The 15749-nt window shown below is 45.7% G+C and overlaps 3 protein-coding genes across 3 annotated transcripts; 2 read left to right on the top strand and 1 right to left on the bottom strand.

Moving 5' to 3' along the window:
- Window positions 1-74: 74 nt before the first annotated feature.
- LOC128306836 (UNC93-like protein MFSD11) lies at window positions 75-5425 on the top strand. The gene is made up of 6 exons (XM_053044458.1): window positions 75-214; window positions 2381-2550; window positions 2994-3170; window positions 3254-3525; window positions 3586-4022; window positions 4197-5425. Exons 1-6 carry the CDS (start codon window positions 125-127, stop codon window positions 4359-4361), a joined length of 1311 nt encoding a protein of 436 aa, XP_052900418.1. The 5' UTR covers window positions 75-124; the 3' UTR covers window positions 4362-5425.
- A 354-nt stretch (window positions 5426-5779) lies between these two features.
- LOC128306989 (run domain Beclin-1-interacting and cysteine-rich domain-containing protein-like) lies at window positions 5780-9051 on the bottom strand. Its single transcript, XM_053044682.1, has 5 exons — window positions 7955-9051; window positions 7711-7878; window positions 7259-7456; window positions 7044-7197; window positions 5780-6770 (listed from the first exon to the last, which is right to left on the bottom strand). Exons 1-5 carry the CDS (start codon window positions 9049-9051, stop codon window positions 6549-6551), a joined length of 1839 nt encoding a protein of 612 aa, XP_052900642.1. The 3' UTR covers window positions 5780-6548.
- A 202-nt stretch (window positions 9052-9253) lies between these two features.
- LOC128306485 (uncharacterized) lies at window positions 9254-13494 on the top strand. The gene is made up of 7 exons (XM_053044016.1): window positions 9254-9270; window positions 9707-9884; window positions 10385-11542; window positions 11788-11955; window positions 12030-12143; window positions 12220-12338; window positions 12431-13494. The coding sequence occupies exons 1-7, from the start codon at window positions 9254-9256 to the stop codon at window positions 12492-12494; spliced, it is 1818 nt and encodes a 605-aa protein (XP_052899976.1). The 3' UTR covers window positions 12495-13494.
- Window positions 13495-15749: the final 2255 nt, after the last annotated feature.

The following is a 15749-nucleotide window of genomic DNA, read 5'->3' as shown; positions in this document are numbered from 1 at the left end:
AATCTGGCCAGCGTCGATCGCGGACGTGGCGTAAACCGTTCCCAGTGCTGTGCGCTTTCTCGTGCCTTTTGTGCGTTGTTTGTGTATTGTTTTGTTTTGCTGCTGTAAGTGATCGTGCGGAACGATGGTGGAACGAAACCTGGTGAATGTGCTGCTGCTGGGCGGCGGCTTCATGCTGATCTTTACCTCGTTTCAAACACTTGGTAACATTGAGGTAGGTAATTGGAGCCTTTTCCACCTCCGGGTTCGTGTTTCGGAATGCGGAAGACATGCGATGCTGCTTTCCGATTCCTCTGAAAAAAGACATCCAACCATTCATTGGGCATACGATACGGTTGTAATAGTTGCTCATCGTTGGAGCCTATCAACAATTCTGTCATTTCCGGTAGGAGCACAGCAATGGTAAAGATACTGTTTTCTTCGTTAGAACGGCTAGGCCGTATCGACTTATTTTACCACGTATAAGCCGGATAGTCAGTCCTTGCTCCTTGGGGATTGGTCCGGTCCGTTCGTGGGAAGACCGGCGCCGCAACCATCATGCCACCGGGCCGCCCCTAAAGACACTGTCTTATGAGTCTCAGAACAATCTCCCAAAAGTTTTGCTTCTCAGAAGTGGGACATAAGTTGGAGAAGTTCAAAATTTAAAACATTATGTGCCATCCAACACTTTCTCAGACAAGAAATTCTTGAAATCTTCGAACTTCAAGATTTTAGTCATGCGCGCGATATACATTAAATGCAAATGATTTCCTGCTTCATAATTGATTTAAAAGCACTTTTACGATCTGACGGGCAGTGAATATCTTCACGGTACGTGACGTGAAAGTGAAGAAATTTGAAGAAGTGGCATTGAAGAAAGCCACAAGGAGAGCGTGAGTATGAGATATTGAAATCGGTTACGTTACCGATTAAACAATCCATTTCTCTTCTTCGCAATACACTTTAGCGTGTTCGAGGGTGCTCGAATGTATTTGCTCAACAAGATTGAAATCCCAAAATGTGCTGGGGCTGATGTCCTACTTTGGACGGCGGCTATCAGTTGTTTGCTGCTCGATATCAACGGCACACTCGAATGCGCCGGATGGTCAATGGGTTTAAGGGGAGTATTTTCTTAATCAGCATGGATGACTGATGATCGGATGATTATTGAACTATTGAACACCGATAAGTCGATTAGTATCAGCCGATAAGTAGCCTTTAGAGAGCATTAGATCTTCCAAAGTCCCCGAGGGTTATATTGTAAGCACTTCCCAGCTTTGAATGTAATATCAGCGAAAGCTCAGAATCTAACGATTAAAGTCTTTTGGAATGCAAGAACCTTATAATTAGAGAGTTCGCTTGAAGGACAAACTCCACTCCTTAACATTCTTTTACCTGTGTCGGAACAAACAACAACGACCGAAACCTTTCTACCCACGCCTACTGTCATGGACGGCTTGTCCGTCTCGTCGACCTGGTGGTGAACTGGTTTGGGCAAAGAAATTGGAATCAAGGCCTGGCAACGGTTCCAAGGACACCAACATCCGGCAATTCCCCTAACATTCCGCCATCTTTCCCCATGCCTGGAGTGGCGACGCAATAGTAGTTGTATAAATATCGCGGTTTTGGACCTCAGGGATCTCTTTCTCCTCTGTGTGAAAAGGGAGAGGTAATTCTTTGACTTGCAACAACAAAAAATCAACATCGATCACGAGATACTCGAGATGCACTGATCTTCAAGATCCGTGCCTTGGCCGTACGTTAATGTTAATGAATGTTGCAATCAAGCAAACAAGTTGATGCAATGCGCGACTCCATTATTAATATTATTACACGATGTATTAATGTCTTTCTTTTCCCTTGCTTTCTCACACTTCTCCCCTCCCTCCTTCCCTTTCTCCGCAAAACTGGCCAGGTTGTTATATGCATGTGGGGGTGTTGTTCGATTCCCCACGTTTTGAGGTCATGGCTGAGCGGCTTAACGCATCATGATGTGTTTATTAAAGACCTCGTAGCTCAGATCCACCCCATCAATATGCAAAAAGGCAGTCTAGGCATGAACAGTGTGGGCAGTATGGGTATCTTCAGCGTATTCAGTGCAACACTACCTCCAAATCCTTCTCCGTTTATTTCCTTTCCAAAATGCGTCGACGGTCAAGGTCGTGGCGATTGATTAATCCGCTAGACACCGGACGACTTTCGCATTTAAAATTAGGTCGTTTGTGTGTGTGTGTTTTTTTTAAATAATTTGAAACTTGTACAGAAAAAATCAAAGAGTAAAAAAATTGTAAACAAAATGGCAGAATTTCGCCAAACATGCTCCAACACACGCGTCAACAAAATTTTGGGATCTTCTATGAAGTGATAACCAATCGCACTATGCACTTGTCCTTCGTTCCAGCAAACCATCATCGACAGCATCAAGAAAGACGTACCCTCCTTCAATGGTGACGGATACACGAGCCTGGCCATTATCTATGCTGCCCTCTCTTTATCAAACTGGGTCATGCCGTCAGTCCTGTCCGCCATCGGACCGCGGCTGGCGATGGCCATCGGTGCTATCACCTACTGGTAAGCATTTGCCAACCTCCGAACCGAGCCAAACAAACAGCACAATCGTCACAATCAACTCAATCAATACGAACGCAATCAACGGACGAAACTAGCAGCCGCTCTATTAGACAGAACCAGCAAACGACGCTTTGCTGACTTCATCCCGCGCACTGATAGAACGGCCCGATGGCTTTTCATTTTTGATTACCTCCCCGAAAATGGAGATCTACCGTATGGATTTATCGTTAAACAAAACAAACTATTTGACTTGAACAAACCGTTACGCATTGAGCAATCATGCAATGATTCATTCAACAAAGAATTCTTTGTTTTAACAGTTAGACTTTGTATTGCATCTCTTTGTACTTGGGAACATTAACACCCCCTCCAGGCTAAACAAACTTTAATACTTACGTATTTACTTTCACTGAATGCCTCAATTTGTCACCTCTTCCAAATAGCCTCTTTATGGCGAGTTTCTTCGTGCCGCACGTCGTACTGCTGTATGGGTGCAGCGTGGTACTGGGTGCCGGTGCCGCCTTGATCTGGACCGGGCAGGGCATGTACCTATCCCAATGCAGTACCGGTGAAACGATCTCGCGCAATTCCGGCATCTTCTGGGCGATGCTGCAGATGAGGTAGGAGGAACGTCTAGAGACCGTTTGGGAACGTTGCCATATTGACGTATAATCTATCAATCCTTTCATATGCTCTTCCGCAGCATGTTCTTCGGGAACCTGTTGGTGTTCTTCACATTCCAGGGCAAGACGCACATCGATGAGACGACGCGTAGTATTGTGTTTGCGGTGCTTATCGCGGTCGCCATCGTTGGTTTGGTGCTGCTGACCTGCCTGCGCCGTCCTTCGGCGAACGTTGGCGATCTGCCGGTGGAGCTGAACACTGAGGTTCGTCCGCGACAGGCCTTCCTTAATGCGATTCGTCTATTCCAAACACCACGCATGATACTGCTAAGCATTACGTTCGTCTACACGGGTAAAGATAATACCGACGATACGAAATTGAACAAACTAATGTGTATCTCGTCTTCTACAGGGCTGTCGCTATCCTTCTTCAGCGGTGTTTACGGTTCGAGCATCGGTTTCACGAACGCAATCGGCACCTCGGCCAAACAGTACGTTGGCCTGAACGGCGTTTTCATCGGTGTCGGTGAGGTACTCGGTGGGGTAGCGTTTGGTCTCCTCGGTACCCGTACTACCACCCGCTGGGGTCGCGATCCGATCGTGATTGCCGGTGGCGTACTGCACATGGTTGCTTACTTCCTAATCTATCTGAACCTGCCGAACAGTGCGCCGTTTGGCAACACGGACGCACTGTCCTACATCCAACCACCGAGTGCCATTGTCGCTATGTGTTGCTCGTTCCTGCTCGGTCTCGGTGACGCCTGCTTCAACACCCAGTGTTACTCGATGCTGGGCGGTGTATTCAAAAGCCAACCGGCCGAAGCGTTCTCCATCTTCAAGTTTACCCAGGTGCGTAATTACTACAAATTGTAAAATATCTCATTTGCGCGATGTTTTCTCTCTTTTTATGAAGTAGAAATTAACAAAGAAAAAGAGTTGAATGGTGTGGGTTCGTCGCTTATATAGCGATATTCATTTCTTCTTTCGTTTTGCCGGTTTTGTTTCTCCTTCTTTCTAATCTAGTCGGTGGCAGCTGCGGCCAGCTTCGTGTACTCCTCCTACTGCGGCCTGCACGTACAGCTGGTGATACTGGTCGTGCTAGGCATCATCGGTACGATCACGTTTTGTCTGGTGGAGTTCGCTGTTAAGCGCGAACGTCCCACGTTGGAGCGAGATTACGAGAAGTAAGTTAGTTGCCGGGGGTTGGTTGTTGTGATTTCAAGACAGGCAAAACCTTACCTGCCGATCGCCGACGGATGCTGCCGGTGGTCCATCATGTTGGGAAAATGGTGTATCTTCTTGCCGAACCGCCCATTCGCCGGTACGATGCCACCGAAGTATACGGGACTGTCCGCTGTAGCAAAACGGGAAGCGAAAGCGAAAAACCGAAAAGGATCTTTTAACAGCAGTGCAATTATTTGCAATTAATTAGTGTACAGAACTGTAGTAGCCATTAAGTTATTTCCCATAAGGAGGTGTAACATTACCCGTTTAAAATCAGTTAGTGATTTAATGTTATTATATTCTTAACTTTCAATTTTTTCCACATTTTTGTTCCTAATATTTTATCTGTTAACATTCGTACAGCATTATTGTTTTAAATGTTATTAAAGAAAATGCGTTAGAGCAAAAGTTAAAATTCCAAATTCAGGTTCAACCACAGTAAGATAATTATTCACATTCCGTGCGTGCTTAAGAACTGTTAGCTTGCATCGTTTTTGCTTGAACTCTCTAATTTACCTAAAGCAGCGGGAAGAATTGCACCATCGCAGGTCGTTAGCAGCGTCCCCACGACACATAACGCCACCAATCCAATGATGACGGTGTAACCGGACGATGCCTGGAACGTAGAAGGGAGAAGCAAGCATTAATACATAATTTTAATATAATGCTGCGCCCTACTGTATGGGCATTATTTTGCGAAGCAGCGAACTATGTACATCGAAATGATCGCCGGTTGAAAAAAAATAGATGGTAAAGCATCGTCGAGAATCGAATGCGCGATGACCTTGCCCTGTTGCGCGCTGGGTTCATCGGTGTGCGGAATGAATTACACAAAGCATCCGCATGATTCATACGTGTGGAATCTGGCGTGGTGTGTTAAGAGGCAACAACGGAACCGCTGGAATACGATTTTACGCGGTCAAAAGATCAGCACGACGCCAATTAGCGTTACGTTTAGCGCCTCATTAGCTTCACTATCTGCGATATAAAAATGTTAAAATGTTAACTTGCTTTGTAATAAAGTTGAGAAACACACCAGACAATGTATTGATTATTTCGACTTAGGACAACTACTTAAAGTTGTCTACACTGTTTAGTATCTTGTTAGACGAATCTTGTCTTTATAACGAGTTCTGAACAACAAATTTGGATTGATTCGAATATTCCTAAGCTTTTAATCAACTTTGAAATATTTGTAAATTTGGAAAGGTAAAGCGGAAAAGCTCGTATAAAATAACAACAGGTTCCGCATTCCTGTGTAGCATTGTAAAAGCTTACAGGCTTCCCATTGCACAATCTAAAACGACAATCTTATGCGTTGTTTCGTTTCAACTACTACTAGTTAAATCACCATCATAACAATCTTGCTTTAAACTCACCATGCGCCTGTTCCGATCGGCCAGCCACGATACGTTAAGTCGCACCATTCCGTAGTTGAGCAGAGCCTTATGCAGCTTGACTGGGTATGTTGTTCCCGTATGCGTGGTACGCGAATGAATGATTGTGTCGTTCGGTACTGTTTGCCTTTGAAGCCTTAACGCAGCCCACCATCACATCCGCATAGCTTTCCGCGTGTCCGCAGCATCTCACGCCGACCTCGCCGAAGGTCATTATATCTTCTTCTTCTCCGAATCAACTCGCTTAGGATGGTTTTGCGGAGCAGGTGGGGATTAAGTTTTTATTCCCCCCCCCAGTGTTCTTTCGCCTCCTTCATGATTGACGTTCATGACCTCTGTTTCGGTAAGGCACAGGTCTAAGCCGCGTGTAATGAGTCGCACAATACGCAACATTAGCTATTCAGTTATGGAAATTTCTGTGTGTGTGTGTGTGTATATATATGTATATATTTTATACATGTAAATAGCCCCGGACAAAAACGTGTGTCATGCAGTTGGATAGCATTCAGGATTGAACCGCGCGTTTTGTCGTTGGACAAAATAGAGATAAACGTAAGCTGTACACACTACACCATCCTATACGGACCTAGCATGAGATTAGATGACAGCTAAAATAAATTAATTCCTTTCACCTCACACGACCTAACACATTCCGCGAGCTTTTGTCTTGCATCCGTGTTCGCAGCATCCGTGCCTCGTTTACGTTTTGCTTCTAGCGTGATGTTGCGTCACGTCTTCCTACACGCTCCTTCAACTAGCATTTTTCCGTTTGTTCTGCTCCTGCTCCGGCGGTCCGACGACGCAGCATCCGGTTGCATCGTTCGCAGCTCTTGTCTTTCCGCCAGCAAGCCTCATGGTAGCAGGCACCGCACTGTTCGCACCGAATCACGCGCGGCTGCCAAGGAAACAGCTCGCACAGTTCCTTCCGCCTGGTGCCGATGCACTTTTCACACACAAAGCCACGTCCGAGACAAAGCTACAAATAAAAGACAGTTAGATATTGTATTAAGGCACCATCTTTGAGAGCAATCAGCTTCAAGTTTGAGTACATTCGTAACACTAGAACGATTCAATCCCATTAAGTTTGGGAGTTAAGCAATATATCTGTAATTATATGTGCTTTTCATTAATAAAATCTTTAAAATAATATTAAAACGCAATCTAGCTTTTCATTATTGTGTATAAATAAACCGTCCAATAAAAAGCCTCTTGGTAGGTAGGAATATCAAAATATAGCAGATGTTGTTACCTCGCACGATAGAATGTGACGCTCACAGCGCGCCACAATCGAGTGAAGCAGTCGCAACAGTGCGCCACTCTTAACAGCGAGAAAGTCCGCCATCGACCACATGTCAAAGTCGGAGATATAATATTCAGGCACTTCCTGGAAGACACGGCGTGAACTGGACAAACGAAGTAATTATTTAGCTTTTATCTCAATCATACCAGCTGCACTTTACGAACCTGTTCGAATGGCGGCAGTTCATGATGAAGTCCTTGGCGTACTTTACGTTTACACGAGCCTGCCGTACGATGCGTAAACTCTTCACGTTACTGTACAGTTCGGGATAAAGATGATTTACACGATACAGTGGTGTGCTCCAGATATCACCCAACACACGGTACGCAAATACGCTAACGGGAAGTACGGTAAAGTCCCACCTGAAAGGAGAAAACAAAACTCATCATTCGCTCTAGTGTTGGGTGAATATGATTCACATTCATGAAATGTTCACATTATGAACTTCATTCTCTATGCCGAAAATGCATGCATCCTTAAAGATCTTTGATGATTAATGGATCTTTTGAGCATTTGTGGCATTTTCAGCATCATATGAACGACTCTGCGCAAAAGGTTTATTAAGCACAACTCAAATTTCATCCAAAAATCTTAAACACAACTCATCAACGCTTACCGTTGTATGACGCGTGCCGGTATAATGGCCATCTGGTTTTTGTGGCAGCCGGAACAGTTGTACTTTCCCGTGTAGTGGCAATACCGATAGCGGCTCAAATATGTCGGATTCACCTTAATGCCACACCCCTCACATCGGTTACTCTGCCGAATGATTTGTGCGCGACGTCTGCATTTTTTCAAAGATAAAATGATTAGTTATTATCGAACACACGCAGCATGAAATTCATTTCTCGTTAACTTACTCTAGCGGAGGTGGTTGGTAGGTGAATATGACCTGTGGACGGGGTGGTGCCCACTCTTGCGTACCACGTATAAGCGTACCCGTGTCGTGTGGGTGCTGTGACGATTCATCTGGATCGATTACGCCACCGCTCGGCACCGGCAGCAGCTTCTGTGGTGCGTCCTGTTCCGACACCAGCCAAAGAAAGTCGCACGCCGACGGAAGCTGTTTGTCGTGGAATTTCCCCAGCAAACTTATGGCTATCTCTTCCGCCGAGTACGTTCGCTCGTCGTAGATGCTTTCCTTTGCCTCGATCGCCTCGCAGCTTTCATCTAGCGGATCCGTATCGGATTGGCTTGCCGTAACCGTACCTTTCCGTGTACTGCCACTTGCGACCGGAACTGTAACGCTTGCTTCTCTAGGCAACTCCCAATCAAAATTCGACAGATTGCTCGGAGTGCGACTCAGAAAGCTTTTCCACTTGAGTAACTCGAAGGTCGAAATAAGTGCTTCGGCCAGTTTAAAGTGGGCGTTCTCCTTGTCTAGATCATTGTTATTGCGCGAAAAGTAAACAGCCTTCAGGATGGGTATGCAACCCTGTTCCGGATGTATCCGCTCCAATGGGGAATCGGTCCAGAACCGACACTGACCATCGAACGGTTCCAGCTCGTTAAAATGTTTCCGCAGCCGACGCCCTTTCTGCGGTACGAGATCATCCAAGAAACTCATCTGGACGGATCGGGATTTGGTCGGCGGCGTCGCCTGATACTCCCCATACTCTATCGGACCCGTTGGGGGCGTTGTTGATGGGGCGGATGTTGGATTGATGCAGTCGTAATAGTTGAATGGTGGAATGCGCTTGCTGCTGCTGCTGCTGCTGCTATTACTGCTGCTGTTACATCGATGTATCACAAAGGCCATCTCTGACTCATGGTCCACCAAGTTCGGAGCGCTCGGGAACCGACTGTTGGCCAACGTACCAACCTCTCTCCCACCAACAACCGCAAGGTTGTCCGCACTACGGGACCGTTTGTCTAATGCTACTCCCGCACCGCCGCGCTGAAGATCGCTCATAATAGTTGTGCGCGCCAACGATTCCTTAAACCACTCACTCACCATTGTTTGTCCATGGTTTGCAGGTCGCTTGTAGGTTGCTAAATCGTCATTGTTGCAGCTAAATTAAAGCACAATGCGTATATGTGGGCGCTCGTGTGCGTGTGGTTTCTCCTTTCGCTCGGTACAACTTGTTTGTCAACACATCGGAATGGAATGCGCGATGGAAGCTCGCACGTCAAAGCACCCATTCCACCGCGTGGCCAAGATGACTACAGACAATCTGTACGTAAACCCTTTTTTGTGCGTAAAATTAAGATGAGAAAAACATTCCGGATTATCGGTTGGATTACTCTACAGGACTGCAGGAATAGAAACAACTATAGCAAGGAATTTACACCTTTTTACTCCAAACATAATTTATTTACCTTGCCGGAGCTTTGGACTGTGCAAATGTCGGATAGCCATATTTCCAACCAGAATACAGCAAATATGAATTGATTTACGGTTGATTTTATACTCAAAACGGGAATTCTACTCAAAATTTTGATATTTCAATATTAAACGAATAAATATTCGATTGTTCAAACTGTTGAAAAAATCCTCATTCGCTGCTGTTAGAGCCAAACTGTCAAACGGATGAGAATGCATCAGCCTCCTAGACGATTAAAAACAGTTTGACATTTGCACTCCTCGCATCAGATTTTGCGAACGAAAATAGTGTAGAACGAATCGGGCAAAAAATAGTTGAAAACGCATCCGCATCGCGTAAGAAAAGAGAAGTTTCGAGTGCAAAGAGCATTGCTGTGCTTTTGAGCTGTTCCTGGGTTTGGGTTGTCGATCGAGACCAGAAGTCAGACGTAATTGACGTCGCCAAACGATCGAGCCAAAAAAAAAAGGTAACTATAGCAGAGCCCATTGATGGCGTATCGTAGAGATTGTAGCTTTTCCATTGGCTGCTAGCTCGTGGTTTGATGAAGTAGCTGAAACGCTGCTCCACTGAACGGGAGAGTGATCCGCTTCCTGACGCGCTGGGAAAACGGAGGTCGCAGCGCCGTAGCTTTTTGAGGACGAGTCGCAATAACGTCAAAGCCCTACGCACTGTTACGGGAATTGATGTGTGCCAAAGCGTAAAACCTCGTGCTAATGATAATGATACCAATGATATATTGCATGGTTTGTTTGCAGGCTGTTTAGAAGATTCCGGTGTGTTCGAAACGGTCTGCGGTTCTGGTGTGCTGTCAGAACCTTACGCGCAGCGATGTCGGTTGGTTGTGTTTGTATTTTAGCGTCGTTTTGATTTCAGTACAGATTCGGAAGAATCATTTGCATTTGGAGCTGTTTGACAGCTGCATCCATTTAAGACTGGCATCGTTGTTCTTCTTAACACCAATTGCAGGGTGACGGGCTGACCGGTAACGTTCCGCTGCCGGACACGGAAGACGTAACAAAAACGCTCACAAACGTGCAGACACAGGACGGGAAGCAGTCCAGCACGGTGCTGTTGTTCGAGGCAACAGCGACGTTGCCGCCAACGTCTTTAACGACGTTATCCTCCTCCTCGATCATTTCCTCCAATTCCTCCCAAACGTTGCCAACAGAGCCAGCAGTGCTACCATCAGCAACCATCTTGCAACCGTTCCACGATCAACCGTCGTCCAGTATCAGTTCGTTCGGAGTAATCGGCGAGAGCAAAGGGCGTCATCGTATCGACCCGTGCGATAAACTCTTGTCGGACGGTGCTAGTGGCGTCCGTGGTGGTAGTGGTGGTAAGGAGCGAGACACACTAGACGAGTACAGCGTCAACGCAGCCGTGTCGGGGAAAACCAAACGCCGTAAGCGGCCGGAAGACACGGAGCACCGGTCGGAGTCCGGCGAAAGGCGGCCGGCTAGTACGAGTTCGGACGGGGCGGAGGCCGGATCGGGGCTGGGGATCGGGGTGGAGGAACCTTCCGGCAGTTCGGTGCTACCGGATCTGCCGTTTTCCGGCGACGATCGCAGCAAGGAGCTGACCGACGGTAACGATTCGGCAACGACGACGACGACGACGACACGCATTATTGCGGAAGGGGAAGGTGCCGATCCCGCCCACTTGTCCGGCACAACCGATATCGAGCCCACCAGATCGGGAAACAGCAACCACGAGAAGGAAGCCGAGGAAGAGGAGCAAGAGCAGCCGCGACAGGAGGCCGGTGATAGCAAGTCGTGCGACGGTAGCATCACACCGTGTAAGCGCAGCAGCGCCGACAGCAGCAGCACGTGCGGGTCAGAAAGCGGTGGTCGGGCGGCGGGTGGCATCGCTGGTGGTGGGGTAGCCGAGCGGCCGGACCGGCTCGAACCAGAGGACGACAATCAGCCGCAGGATCAGGAACAGGAGGTACGGTTGCCCGGCCGTGACACCGCAGACACCATGCCCGTACGCGTCGACATCGTGCCGCCGCCACCAAACAACTCCAAACAGCTCGGCGTCACAAAATCCCTGCTCTACAACGGTTCCAAGTTTCGCGGCTCACAAAAATCGAAAGGAAACGCTTACGAGGTGGAGGTGGTACTTCAGGTAAGGAATACACCGTTTTTTTTCCTATTTCTGTAGTTTTAATGTAGAAATTCCTCAGTTTTAAGTATCTGTTAATAAGAAAAAAGATCTGTAATAGTATAAATCAAAGATTTCGTAAGACAATTCATCATACAAACGTGTTAAAGATGCAGTAAGCAAATTCCACATTGCGATACACTACAACAATATGACATTCTAACCGAGGATTCAATTTCACATTTCTCTCTCTCTTTCTCCTTTGCCAGCATGTTGACGAAGCAAATTCTTATCTGTGCGGTTATCTTAAAATCACCGGACTTACGTTCGAATTTCCCACCCTAACGACCTTCTTCGATGGCGAAATCATATCGCGAAAGTATCCCTTTCTGACACGCAAATGGGACGCGGATGAGGATGTAGATAGAAAGCATTTTGTAAGTTTGCAAAGTGTTACCCATCCCGAACCACCGATCGGAGCGTGAATAATAATGGCCTTTTTTATTTTCAGGGAAAATTTGCTGCCTTCAGCGAGTACCAAAAGACGTTCAATTCGGACGACTTTGATTACGATGCGCTCGCAAAGAGTGATTATGTTTTTATGCGCTGGAAGGAACACTTTCTGGTAGGGATTGGTAACGAATAGCTAAGTATGTGTCTGCGTCATAACTAAATTGTTTGCATTTTCCATTGCCAAACAGGTACCTGATCACAAGATAAAAAACATCAATGGAGCGTCCTTTGCTGGGTTCTATTATATTTGCTTCCAGAAATCGCAAGCCGTTATGGAGGGTTACTATTATCATCGCTCTTCAGAATGGTACGTGTTTACGGTTCCACTGCATCTGTTTCCAATTGACCGTAACGCTTTTGTTTTTCTCCCCCCATCACACACACAACCGACACGCGCAGGTATCAATCGTTAACCCTGCAACATGTAGCTGAATCCTGCATTCAAATCTACGAGTTTAGATAATTTTGCTTCGTGCAAAACCACCAATCTACCAACCAACAAAGGGGCATGCAGCAGACAAAACACACCCTTCCGCATCCCCCAATCCCCCTCTTCTTTCTCTCTCTCTCACCCGCCCTCCCTGCCTCGTTCCCCTAAACCCATCTTCCGCCGTTCAGCCTCTGTTGTCCTCACACTCTTTGTTTTGCCGCCTCATTTTACCTTTATATAACATAACACACTAGCTTGTTTGACATTTCCATTTAAAACCGTATTGGGTTCGAAACAATACGGTGGAGAAACCGTACGTAATGTTTACGATCCCTCGAAGCACACACCGAGTGAAGGTAGTTCAGGTTTAGAGGGGGTAGGGTCCGCGTCGCCGAACCAAATACCGACAACGAATCAGATCAAGTAGAGAATGGTGCTATTGGGACGGGGGGAGGGGTTGTTAAAACAATTTTGTGTTTTGGTATGTCAAGCTCGATTGCTCACTGTGCAATTTTTCGTAATATTCAAATTAAACATAATTTAAACCCTTTGACTTTGGTTTTATCGTGCCCATTGCTTTGTCAAATGAATCAAAATATTCAACATTCACACAACAATGTTGAATACCAAAACCATTATGCTTCTTTTATTCGTTTGTTTGTTGCATCTCTGAGTCGTTAATTATGGCTTGTCTGTGTCATAATGATTATTTCTCATTTAATACCATCGTCATTACTGTTTGTAAGCGCTTCGTGGTAACAAGATTGCCGGTCGAAGTAATGCCTACCGGGTCCTAGATTAGTTTTGACGTACCGGGAACATAAACACGCGTTGAAAAGCATGGTCACTAGCACAACGAACAAAACGAGCCTATCCGTCTTGGACCATCGTACGTGCGTTTATTTATCTCCAAAAACATACTCATGCCATTTGTTAGCAGCCGTTTCGGGTGCGTTAATGTTCTAGACCGAATACGCATACGATGTATGGAATGGGTTTTTTTTTTCGTGGATGGCAGTGTTTCAAAGCACTCAAAGTAAACTGTAAAACAAAAACAAAACACATCCACAAAACCGATCAACAGATGGATAGCGGAAAATAATCAGAATTGAACATGAAACTATGAGTTCGTTACCGTACTTCATTCAAAGCTCTTTCGCTACTTATTTCGTTCTTTCTTAGATAAAACTGTATCCATTACATAAACATGTAAAATTACCTTCCGGCTTCTTAGACAATGCAATCAAACAGCACCAACATAGTTTTTATCCTGGTAAAGCATAAGTAAACCCACTAATGTCTTTAAGGATACGTTACGAGCTATGGTAGAAAGTTGTTCGATTTTACGGGTTTTTCTTGTTTAATTTAACCGCGCCCAGTCATTGTGTAATTTCTTCCTCCAAACGAACGGCACCTATCTCGCGTGTGCGTGCAATTACGCTAAAAAGAATATTGTGTTTGTTTGTTATGTGTGCGTGTGCTCTACGGAGTCTCACACTCACCTTCACCGTCACCTGCAACGCTCTCCACAACTCTTCGTCCTCTCGCAAAAGCAATAGGTATCCTTGTGCGAACGAATTGTACAGTTAAAGTTATAAGAAACATTAGTGCGACCTTCAAGAAGAAAAGGGGATTGTGAATCACAAACTGCTAAGCCTATAGTGTAATTTTATCCTCCTTAACGCTCACTGTGCACTGTAACCAATGTAACAGGAAGAATAATTATTAACTACCAGGCGAGGGAACATGTAATACCAGTAATATAAACAAAGCCTCCCACGTTACATTATTATATCCCACATCTCAAGACGCGGGTCGACACTACCCAGGATGGATGCGGGAGATAGGCCTAATATCCTTGGGCATCTTGCAGCAACACCTTGATCGCGATCGATTGCGGCGAGCGCCAATAAATGAAGAATTATAGTAATAATAAAAGACTGTACACAAGCGTATGTGGTGAGCGTTTGGGTGTGAGAATGCTTGGACTGACTGAATGGAATTTGGTGGTGAACATAAAAACGAACATACATTAGCAGCGCACTATTTGGGATAAGGGCACTCGCGGGGTCAGAGAAACAAAAAATCAAGCGTAGCGTTTATAGAAAATGTAATTGTAACCTGCAATAAGGAAATACGGCGTAACGGCTACAACGGTGCGTCCGTTTCTCGAGTGTTAAGCGAGCAGTGCGCACGCGCGCCCGCATCACACGGCACTTATCGGAGGATGTACGCAAGCGGTACGTAGCAAAGGTCAACCGGGCGCTAATCGGTGTTTGTCTGCTGATTATCGGCCCGTGTATTGGTGTTTGACTGACCAACATCACAGCACGGAACCGATAATGGCGAACCCGTACGCGAACGAACAAACAAAGCAGATATTAGTGAGCAATATTAGTAGGTCGTTTAACCTAATTGCTGGCGTTGACATTTTTATCGAACACTTATTGAGACTATGACGCTTTAACGTATTAGCCTGTTAATGAAGCAGTTTAGTTGCGTTAGTAGCGTTACTGCGAGTCGTTCAATTAGTGTTGAACAGTGTTGAAATTTTGCAAGACAACGAACGTCCTATGCGCAAACAGCAAACGTTTCAGGACAAACTCGATCACCTTGAGAAGGTGATCCCTCACAAAGATTTTTTTTCGGTTTTGATGTGCTGTTCTTTAAATCCCTACAACGTCAGTAATTAAGTTAAAGCCCTAATGGAAAGTCTTACTCCTTTAGACCAGGGGTCTCCAAACTTTTCAGGCCGAATTGGCTGAAACTACAGTAGCTGGGGGGTGGCAAAAACTCAGTATCGTGCGGCATACCCTGACATTGCTCTCAAACTATTTTTTTATCCTAAATTTCAGTTTCATATGTTTTAAATTTTAGCAATTTTAGACCGTAGTTTAGAGACCCCTGCTTTAGACGAAAGGAACCGGTGCGGACATGAGCAAACACACCAAAACCGTAAAGGAAAACGATAAAAGACACACACACCAGTCAAGTGGGCCAGCCGCGCCATGACTGTTAGGTTGAGTTTTGGGAATATTCTGTATAATGCTAAGCAATGCATGGAATATGCGAAACTTAGCAGTACTGCCTACCGTTGCGCTCAATTGTTTCAGTGTTGTGCGTAGTCGAAAGGGCGTGGGAATTTTCTAATTTACCAATTATCTTGAGACGAGTGGCAGACAGCGAAGACAGCAGCGACTGTTGATGACGGAAAGGAAATCAAAAGAAAACCTACACGGAACGACTTACACCTAATCGATGTGAGAAAGCAAATGCGTACTAAGCGAT

Source organism: Anopheles moucheti, chromosome X, assembly GCF_943734755.1.
Source record: "Anopheles moucheti chromosome X, idAnoMoucSN_F20_07, whole genome shotgun sequence".
NCBI lineage: Eukaryota > Metazoa > Arthropoda > Insecta > Diptera > Culicidae > Anopheles > Anopheles moucheti.
Note: the sequence above shows the minus strand (reverse complement) of the source record. Positions and strands in the feature narration are given on the sequence as shown.